At 40.9% G+C, this 10,843-nt stretch overlaps 1 protein-coding gene across 1 annotated transcript; it reads left to right on the top strand.

Moving 5' to 3' along the window:
* The first annotated feature begins 295 nt into the window (after nucleotides 1–295).
* On the top strand, nucleotides 296–8,819 carry csrp3 (cysteine and glycine-rich protein 3 (cardiac LIM protein)). Its single transcript, XM_071915390.2, has 6 exons — nucleotides 296–350; nucleotides 2,531–2,643; nucleotides 4,844–5,015; nucleotides 5,842–5,971; nucleotides 6,389–6,482; nucleotides 8,496–8,819. The coding sequence occupies exons 2-6, from the start codon at nucleotides 2,532–2,534 to the stop codon at nucleotides 8,567–8,569; spliced, it is 582 nt and encodes a 193-aa protein (XP_071771491.1). The 5' UTR covers nucleotides 296–350; nucleotide 2,531; the 3' UTR covers nucleotides 8,570–8,819.
* Nucleotides 8,820–10,843: the final 2,024 nt, after the last annotated feature.

The raw sequence follows: 10,843 nt of genomic DNA on the forward strand, positions 1-10,843 counted from the left end.
TACACGCTTTCAGATCCAGTTATTTATGAACACAATCCTATAGCATGCGGTGGCGGGTCGTTCCTCCATGCAGCTGTCACTCAGTTTAGCGATAGCCGGAGTTTCCAGTGTCTCTTTAAATCCACAACAAATGTTTGATTAGCTGCTGCGTGGGCTTCTCTCACCCTGCGATGCTCGGGTCGGAGGGCTCGGCTTTGTCACAAGTTGTTTTAGGAGGATTGTTTCACTGAAGCGTCATCGGTGAGCTGTGGTGATGGAGATGGACGGTATTTAAGCGGCTCCTAAGCTGCGTTCAGGAGCCTTTACTGCAGCTAAGTTAGAACAGGGAAGAGTACAGGCTTGGATTGAAGGTAAGGACTGATTTTCCCTTTGTGTTAAAGCATTGCTCTGTTAGTAAAGTGGGATAATACAACAGCAACAGAATCTGGTTTGTAATTAGGCCATTTATATGCTGTCATCCTCTGCAACTTCAAATACATTGTGTTCTTTCTCTTATCAAAATTGCATAAAACCCTTAAGAGTCGTTCTGTGTGAGAATACTGATTCGTCTCAAGTGAACTCAGAAATTTCCAACAGTATTTGACAGAGGTGGGGACTTGAGTCACATGACTTTGACTTGTCAGTTTTAATTACTTGAGACTTGACTTGGGTTCTGGTGACTTGGGACTTGACTCTGACTTGTACTTTGATGACTTGAAAAGGTTTCTAAAGTCTTGACTTGAGATCTTGTGTTTGTGTAAATGACTTAGATTGAAAGTGATGAGATTTGTTCCAGCAGATGACTGAATTTAAATTCTGTTTTCTGAATTTGTATGGAATAACTGAATTTATTGAAGTAGAAACTGATTATAGAAATCAAACTCATGATGCTCTTACCAAGTTTTTATCCTATTAAAACCATATTGCATTGAAAAGTCCTAGATATTTAGTTTTCTTTAAGATATTAAATTGATACTGGACTCTTGATTTGTTCTGACTTGGTGTTCTACATTTAGACTTGGGACTGACTTGGGACTCGAGCGAAGTTGACTTGGTCCCACCTCTGGTGTCTGGTGAGCGCTGGTTGTTTGTCCCTTGCCGGTCTGAAGTCTCAGTGAAGCCTCTATTCCTGGAACATCACATACCGCTCCTGTGATGTGACGCCTGCTCTGATAGGAGGGAAAACAGGAATGTGGGACAGAAGGCCAGACAGGCAGCGCTTTTAGTTTAGTAGAATAGAAAGACAAGATAGACACAAAAACAATAAAAAATGCATCTAGACAAGGATAACGCAATAAAGTCAACAGACTTATTTCCATTGTGCTCCTTGATGTGTCAACGCCAAGATGGCGCAGATTGAAAAGTCCAGTCAGCCAGTGTCCTCAACAACAAACCAGTACACACTAAAAACACATGTGGCAAAACAGGTTCAAGCAACAATAACCCAATTAACACAACCAAACACAAAACAAATTAAATCTAAATTATTCCTTGACTAACGCTCCTATATTTCCAAATGATCCATGAGCATGATGTAGACCTGCTTTTTAAAGAGACGTGGTTTATCTCTGTCATATCTCTCTGCATCCCAAACAGCCAGACTATTTAGGTTACACCATAGAATTTAGAGAATACGTATGTTTTAAGTTTTGCCTTAAAAACAGAAATGGAGCTTGCCTCTCTATTCGGGGTGGGGAGAGCATCCCACAGGTAAGGGGCGCGGAAAGAGAAAGCTCTGCTCCCTGCTGACTTTTTATTCACCCTCGGGGTTGAGAGAGTCAGTGTGTTGTGATCGTAGGAGGCGAGGAGGAGTAGAAGGTGTAACGAGTTCTGAGAGGCAGGATGGTGCCAGACCGGTCAGTGCTTTATAACTTAGGAGAAGGATCTGAAAGTCTGCCAATGTTGGTTGATCAATATGGGGGTGATGTGATCATATTTCTTAGTTCCAGTATATGGAGCAGTTAGACCGACAACATTAAAATACTTAGGTAACACTAATGCTTAATAAGGGTTAGTTATTGCTTAATAAGCATTAACTAACCCTTAATTAACAGTTAACTAATGTGTAATTTACTAATGGTGTTCATGTTAACTAAGGTATTAATTTATACATTATTTAATAGTTTATAAAGATGACTATTAAATAATGTATAAATTAATACTTTAGTTAACATGAACACCATTAGTAAATGATTACCAGACACATTAGTTAACTGTTAATTAAGGGTTAGTTAATGCTTATTAAGAATTAACTAACCCTTAACTTAGTGACCCTTATTGTAAAGTGTTACCTATACTTCTTACAGGTTAATGCATCAATAATTAACACTCTGAAAGAATGAGGACTTTTACTTTTGATACTTAAATACATTTTACTGCTACTCATACTTTCACTTACGTAACATTTTGAAAGCAGGACTTTTACTTATTATGTATTTTTCCATTGTGGTATTGCTACTTTTACTTAAATAAAAGATTTGAGGACTTTTTCCACCACTGCCCAAAACCTGCCGGACCAGATTTCTTCCTTTCTTAGTTTCTTTTCCCTCAGGATGCCAAACTGGGGCGGAGGCTGTAAGTGCGCCACCTGTGAGAAGACGGTGTACCATGCAGAGGAGATCCAGTGTAACGGCAGGAGCTTCCATAAGACCTGCTTCATCTGCAGTGAGCGCTGTTCAAACTGTTCAGACCTCTCACTTCACTAGAGAGAGTCATGGTGGACGATCCAGAAACTAAGTTCCCTGAGAGCCTGCTGGCCTGTTTAGACCAGTTCCTGTTAGTCAAGTTTATTTGTATAGCCACTGATCACAATTACAGTCTCAAAGGGCTTCACACACCCACGTTGTACCACAGTAAATGAAAAACGACACCCACTAACCTTGCTGTGCATTCATGTACATGTGTATCGGATATATCGGAAAAAAGAATTTCCTACTTGGAAATTTCAAAATTTGGAAACTCCACAGTTGGATGATTAAGTCGGAAACTAACCCAAACCCTCCGAGTTACGACACAATGGTGACCTTTAACCTTACAAACTCTAAAAAAGTTTAGTGTCAGTCAACGGTAAGAAAACACATACACACACATGCACTTTTATTGCAAGTTCCTTGTTAGCCAGACTAATCGAACACTTCATCACTTCATTGAAATTCATCAAATTAGCTTGTTTAGATGCAGGACGTCCGTGTTTGTTCACAATTAGACCCTCAGTGAGAACAAGGAAAAGTTTCCATGAAAACCTCATTAGGAAAATTAGAAACCTTGGGATGGGCCTCACAGAGAGGGATCCACCTTCCAGAATGGTCAGCTGTGCAGTGGGTGTAGTGGAGGAAAGGAGGAGGCAGTGGAGGAAATGAGGAGATACTAAAGGAAAGGAGGAGGTAGTGGAGGAAAGGAGGAGGAGGTAGTGGAGGAGGTAATGGAGGAAAGGAGGAGGTAGTGGAGGAAAAGAAAAGGTAGTGGAGGAGGTAGTGGAGGAAAGGAGGAGGTAGTGGAGGAAAAGAAAAGGTAGTGGAGGAGGTTGTGGAGGAAAGGAGGAGGCAGTGGAAGAAATGAGGAGATAGTAAAGGAAAGGAGGAGGTAGTGGAGGAAAGGAGGAGGAGGTAGTGGAGGAGGTAATGGAGGAAAGGAGGAGATAGTAAAGGAAAGGAGGAGGCAGTGGAGGAAAGGAGGAGGTAGTGGAGGAAAGGAGGAGATAGTAAAGCAAAGGAGGAGGCAGTGGAGGAAAGGAGGAGGTAGTGGAGGAGAGGAGGAGATAGTAAAGGAAAGAAGGGTAGAGGAGAAAAGGAGGTAGAGGAGGAAAAGAGGAGATAGTAAAGGAAAGGAGGAGAAAAAGAGGAGGTAGTGGAGGAAAGGAGGAGGTAGTAAAGGAAAGGAGGAGGTAGTGGAGCAAAGGAGGAGGCAGTGGAGGAAAGGAGGAGGTAGTGGAGGAAAGGAGGAGATAGTAAAGGAAAGGAGGAGAAAAAGAGGAGGTAGTGGAGGAAAGGAGGAGATAGTAAAGGAAAGGAGGAGAAAAAGAGGAGGTAGTGGAGGAAAGGAAGAGGTAGTAAAGGAAAGGAGGAGGTAGTGGAGGAAAGGAGGAGGTAGAGGAGGAAAGGAGAAGATAGTAAAGGAAAGGAGGAAAAAAAGAGGAGGTAGTGGAGGAAAGGAGGAGGTAGTAAAGGAAACGAGGAGGTAGTGGAAGAAAGGAGGAGAGGAGCCTATAAAAGCACCAGCAGCACTTATTTCTTTTTAAACTCTTGTTCTTCTCTTCCCCCCTTTCTCTCTTGGTGAAGGGGTTGTACTCCAGTTTTCTGATAACGGTTCTGGTGGTTTACTCTGGTTTGGCTGGACCTGCTGACCTGCTGGTCTGGTTGTGGTTCTCTTGTGACGGAGCCAAGGCTTTAAGCAGAGCTCACAGCTGCAGAGCGGCCGAGCCAGGGACGGAGACGGAGAGTTATATTAAAGCCCCGGATAGGTTCGCTGTTCTCTCCACAAACAAACAGCACACTTCAGTCCCTCCCTGCTAACTGGGACTGGATGGATGAGAGTCTGCTGATTGGTAGATTGTTCTGCTGGGAAATGTGAAATGCAGTGAGCTCATCCATCTGTTAAGTGTTCATCTTTACCCGAACCTTCGACCAGCGCTCTCCTCGTCTCCTAGAAATAGAAACACAAGACATCTGACTAACATAACGCCACTGTTGACTGACAAAGCTAGGTAGGTGGGAGCTTTTTTTAGCTTCTGATACTCCGCCATGCCACTCTGAAGAGCCTGAACAACACAAACCATTTCACCCAGCCTAACATTAAATGGATAAATGATTTAAATATGATCTTCTCTGTGTCTGTGTGTAAAGTTCCTGCTGTGTTTCCTCTGCAGTGAGCTGCAGGAAGGGACTGGACAGTACGACGGTTGCAGCACACGAATCTGAGATCTACTGCAAATCCTGTTACGGCAAGAAATATGGGCCAAAAGGCTACGGATACGGGCAAGGAGCCGGGGCGCTGAGCTCGGACCCTCCTGGACTGAATGTAGACCTGCAGCCTCATGAGTAAGTCTTCACACTGGGTTAGACCGGTGGATCCGTTTTGGAGCCGTTATTGGGTTAAAGAATAAATAAAACCCAAACCCAAATCTGTCTAAACTTGAATGGATAGAACGGTCATTTCCATTCAAATCAGCGTTCCTGGGCGGTCGAAGCGGCGGCCATCTTGCTGTGACCCGTTGGACTAGCTTCTGTATAAAGCGACTCACAGCAAGTCACTGAGCTGAGAGGTTTTACAGCAAGAACCAAAGCAGCTTCTCTCTCTCCTTGCTGCCATGGATTGCTAACATGCTAATGTTGACTAGAAGAGCTAGAGAGAGAAGTACAGTCTGTGATGAAGCTACGTTAGCCTCGTTGCTAACGTTAGCTTTCAGTTGAGTTTTGACTGTTTGCTAACAGACTCATCTGCTCAGTTCTCTAATGTCTAGACTTGTGTTGTCACCGTAGCAACTAACTCTTCAAATTCCATAATCGCCATTTTATTCTGCACTATTACCATGACAACAGTGGAGGAACCGTTCTAAGTTCTGAGGGTAAAAACCGCACTAGTGAAATTGCCATCTGCTACTGGCTGATCTTTGGTGCCAGGTGATTTTGGGGCATAAAAATGATCAAATTCAAAGATATTGAATATTGGCAGCTGTTGGCCTTTAAAACCCCTTATTCCATGGTCTGGGTGAATACTCGATTCTGATTGGCTGCAGGGTGTCCATTAATTCCTGATAATGGACACCTCGTCGGGCATTATCCCTTACATATCAGTCGAACCCTTGTTCACACTCTGCCCCCTTTTCTGTCAAACCTCTCAGACACTCGTGTCCTCTTGTTGCAGCTCTAAGCAGCGCCCGCCCGCCGCTAACTCCAGTCCCAGTAAGTTTGGGCAGAAGTTTGGCGGGTCGGACCTCTGCCCCCGCTGCTCCAAAGCCGTGTACGCCGCCGAGAAGGTGATGGGAGCCGGGAAGGTGAGGACACACTGCTGCTCCCTTTTTTTATATAGTTTTCAATTTTTTATGTAAATTTCTTTTTTTTTTTGTTGTTGTTGTTGTTGTTCAGAGTCTTTTTATTAACTTTTTAGGTGATACAAAATACGTCATACAATTTATAATATATTTTAACAAAATTCCATCCAGACACACACACACACACACACACACAAAACAAAATAATTTCGGTTTAGTTTTTGTTGGTTTCCAGTGTGGGTTTGGTAAATTTAGTGCAGATTTAGTTTAGTTTTAATTTAGTTCCAGTTCTGGTTTTAGTATTTTTGATATGGCTGTTATTTTTTAAAGGTATAATGATAGAAGTTCAGATGTTGTTGATGTTTCCAACAGGTATTGTGTAATACAATGTATTGTGTGTGTGTGTGTGTGTGTGTGTAGCCTTGGCACAAAACCTGTTTCCGCTGTGCCTTGTGTGGCAAGAGCCTGGAGTCGACCACAGTGACAGACAAGGATGGAGAGCTGTACTGTAAAGGTACACACACACACACACACACACACACACACACACACAGAGGCTTGTATCACTATACTTGTGAGATCTTTCCATTGACTACATTCATTCCCTCACCTTTCCAACTACATGCCTAACCCTTAGAAGTAACTAATTACACGTTACGTTACTGTAACTGAGTCGTTTTTTTGTGTACTTGTGCTTTTTTGAGTCTTTTCTAAAGTCAGTAATTTTACTTTTACTTAAGTCCATCTTTCCTGCAGTATTGTAGGCTACTCCACTCCATTTTAAATCCCATCCATCACAGAACAGACCTTGTGTCTCTCCATCAGAAACTGGATCAACGTAATCTGACAAACTGTGGATCCATTCACAGTGAGAAGAGGAATCTGACTTTACTTTGTTTCTGCACTTTATTTTGTCGTTTCTAATGTTTCCAGTGAAAATAATCCAGTTTGAACTCTGTCCTCTCTCCTTTTAGAATCACATGGAAAAGATCACAGCTGACAACGTTCTCTTTTCTAAAGAGGAACTCAGGAACTTTTACTCTGACGACATTTTAAATCAGACACTTTTTACTTTCACTTAAGTAGATTTATACACCAGCACTTTCACTTCTACTTAAGTAAAAAAATCAGCAATGTAACAGTAGTAACCTAATCCTAATTCTACTCTTAACCCTAAACCCAAATCCTAAACCTAAACTAACTCTTTAACAAAGTGAGGACTGACAAAAGGATTTTTTTAACACTTATGAGCACATTTGGTCCTCACAAGTATAGAAATACAAGAACACACACACAATGGATTGGATTGATATGTTCCCCTTAGTTTTAACATGGGGGTTATTCAGCTCTTGACCACCATGAAAACCAGAATATAAACTACTCACCAAGATCAGATGCAGCTGGACGAGTTTGTAGCGTTCAGATTTTTACTTCCCATTCATTTGAATGAGCCACGAAAATAGACTGAAAACTGACATTTAACTCGCTGGTGAACAGATTTAACAACAGATCCTGCTGCTGTGATTTTCAGCTGACTGTGGGTCCAACGTTTTAGAACATAATTTCATCAAAAATCATTTTTATTGATAGAAGATAGGGCTGGGCGATATGGACCAAAAATCATATCTCGGTATTTTTAGGCTGAATGGCAATACACGATATATATCTCGGTATTTTCTACGAAGTGAGCTAAATGTTCAGTTGTAAGTAGGGCTGGGTGATATGGACAAAATCAAATATCACAATATTTTTGACCAAATACCTCGATATCGATATTGCGACAATATTGTAGGGATGACTATTGGTGCTTTCACAAAATATTTACACAATGAGATTTTTGATATATAATCATCAGTAATGTGGATATAATGACTAAGTGGGTAAAGGCAAATAATAGAACAGCTGGAACAGTCTGGTAAGTTCAGAAAATTACATCACTTTACTGCAATGCAGCCTTTAAAACCAGGAAAAGACAACACTTATGCCATATCACGATATTACGATATCCAAAATCTAAGACGATATCTAGTCTCATATCACGATATCGATATATTGCCCAGCCCTAATAGAAGAGAACATAGCGGAGGGATACCATTTAGGAGAGATAGTTCCTGTTTGGGAGACCGGATCTACTTTTATTTTTAAATAGTAATTTTAGTGTAAACCAAAAATAGAAAAGCAAAATGACGACTGACCCAGGATGATCTGTTGTCTTAAAAGCAAAATCTGTTGTTGAATCTGTTCACCAACATGTTTAATGTCAGTTTTCATTCAAATGAATGGGAAGTAAAAATCTGAATGTTACAAACTCATCCAGCTGCATCTGATCTTAGTGAGTAGTTTATATTCTGGTTTTCATGGCGGTCAAGTGCTGAATAACCCCCATGTTAAAACTAAGGGGAATATTGCTTCAACACAGGTTCGTTCTGTCAGCGCAGTGAAATAATGTCAGACAAATATTTTTACAAAGTGAATCTTTTTGTCTTTCTCTCCCACACTGCCTTCTCTGTGTTTCTCTCTCTAACAGTTTGCTACGCCAAAAACTTCGGCCCAAAAGGATTTGGACTGGGGAACGCTGCCATGTTGGACGACCGACAGTGAATGTGTTTGTGTTTGAGGTTTTTGGCCCACTGTGTGTTGTGTTTTTTTTGGGTTTTTTTCATGAAGAGGCAGCGCTGAGTTTTACACTGGATATTGTTTATGATACACGAGTATAAAACCTCTCGGGCTTCAGCATGTTGTTGTGAAGGAAGATGGATACACTGAAGAGAAATCAGTTGAAAAATAATTTAAAGGTTACTATCATCCAGAAAAATGATGGAAAATGTTGACTTGAAGCAGGGTTGAGTATAGTAACAGAGTATTGAAATATAATTATTACAGACACTTGTGAAAAAAGAGAGGATTACTTCTGGGAATATTTTTAAAGCCAGTTAAATAGTAGCAGCTGTTGTACAACATATGCTACACAAGAAAATTTGTTTATATGCAAACTTGAAATAAATTTACTGAACTTTGTAATTTTCCACTTTGTCTTATCTGTACCTTTATACCTCAAATATAGCACAGTAATCTGAATTGAAAGTAATCAGAATACATTACTGAGTTTGGGAAATCCCTTGGATTACATTACTGATTACAGTTTGGATGAAGTAACTAGTAACTGTAATGGAATACATTTTCAGTAACCGACCAAACTGCTTGTAGGTCGATTCTTTCTTTCCTCCCCTGCTGACTGCTGCTGTCAGAAGACAGTTAACTGCCTTGTTCTGTTACATCTAAATTAACAGAATCTCATTTGCATTCATAAATAATCCTGTGTGGTAATTGGAATACACAAAGCAACAAGTGATTAACAAATGTATCGTGTTAATCTTTCAAAAGCAATTATGTGTGTGTAGCCGAGTGGAGGAGGAGGAGGAGGAGGAGGGGGGAGAGGAGGAGGAGGAGGAGGAGGGAGAGGAGGAGGAGGAGGAGGAGGAGGAGGAGGAGGAGGGAGAGACGTCCTGTCAAACTAACATCAGACCAACATCAGAGAGTTATCTGCTCTGATGAGTTGGAGCCGACAAAACAAAAAACACTGAAGTAAAAACAGCTTCATTTTCCACACAGGAGTCTGTCTGAAACACAGCTAGCTGTGTGCCAAATTTAACAGGAAGCCGCTGTAAATACTGATAAAGAATTATTCAATATTAGTTTTAAGATGATGTTCAGCACTATTTTGCGTCTACCAACTAGGTAACGCAGGATATCTTCTTGTAGCACATTCTATATTTCTTCTATATTTGATAGCAGAGGCCTCCATCTCAGTTTTGACAGATATCAGATATGAGGATGACAGCAGCTCGTCCATCAAACTACCAGCTCATCATCAACAGTCTGGACTGTTTTTCTGCCAATTTCCCCTTTGGGAATCAATAGAGTATCACAAAAAATATGGAGTCTCTCACATGAGCAATCTCTTCAATTGTGCATCTTTCAGAAAAACAGTGTGCAAAGTGTGCAATGGACAAAGTACCATAATCCTCAAAAACACTATCAGTCACATACAGAATCATCGACTCGACCCGTCGTGACCCGAGAGTCTGCAGGTTTTTATTCCAACCAAACACAGCAGCTCATTTCACTACTTAACTTTTTAATTCTCTTTTTATTATTGGTGGTTTTATTCATGGTCTTATTCACTGATATTGTCATTCATGTGTTTTCTGTGTATCTCGTTTACTATTTAGAGTATTTAGAAAAGCACTATACAAATAAAATGTAGTATTATTATTACTATTATTGTTATTATTATCAACACACCTTCGACCAGAGAGGATGAACTACAGACTGTAAAAACAGACGAACCAGTCAGTGAGTTGCTGCAGTGTTTGGTTGGAAGGAAAGCCGATGGCAGTTTAGACCCGCTGTGTTGTGACTGATGCTGTTAAACACTTTGTCCATTACACACTTTGTCTTTGTATAGTTATAAATGAAAACCTGCAGATTCTCAGGTCACAACGGCAACATTCCTACAAAGGGTTTTCTAGGAAATAAAACTGTTTTAGTGTTCCAAGTGTTTTGAATGAAAAGAACAGCCATGCAAAACCAAAGTGAAAAAAACATCCTTGCATTTATTTCTTGCAGTATCCAGTGCAGCGACCTGATGGCACAAAGCTCTCTGTGGCTACTGATGTATCAGACAAAAACATCCAATACCTAAAACAAACGCTGTGACTTACCGATACCTAAAGCACAAACAGTGACTCGTCGCCTCTCCGGACAGGACACTTAAGGCTGCTGAGAGACAAGACTGTCCTGAGCACAGACTGAGTACGTGATGTGTGTTTTCAACAGAGCAGAGGACTATCTGAATGGAGAAGCAGGAGGACA

The sequence above is a fragment of the Centroberyx gerrardi genome, chromosome 1 (assembly GCF_048128805.1).
Source record: "Centroberyx gerrardi isolate f3 chromosome 1, fCenGer3.hap1.cur.20231027, whole genome shotgun sequence".
NCBI classification, from domain to species: Eukaryota; Metazoa; Chordata; class Actinopteri; order Beryciformes; family Berycidae; genus Centroberyx; species Centroberyx gerrardi.

What these genes read in the sequence shown, in the direction of transcription:
- csrp3 (XM_071915390.2), top strand. Translation starts at nt 2,532, where the DNA reads ATGCCAAACTGGGGCGGAGGCTGTAAGTGCGCCACCTGTGAGAAGACG. An exon ending in GTAGACCTGCAGCCTCATGA is followed by an intron (nt 5,016 to 5,841) that starts GTAAGTCTTCAC and finishes CTCTTGTTGCAG; the next exon opens with CTCTAAGCAGCGCCCGCCCG. An exon ending in TGGAGAGCTGTACTGTAAAG is followed by an intron (nt 6,483 to 8,495) that starts GTACACACACAC and finishes TCTCTCTAACAG; the next exon opens with TTTGCTACGCCAAAAACTTC.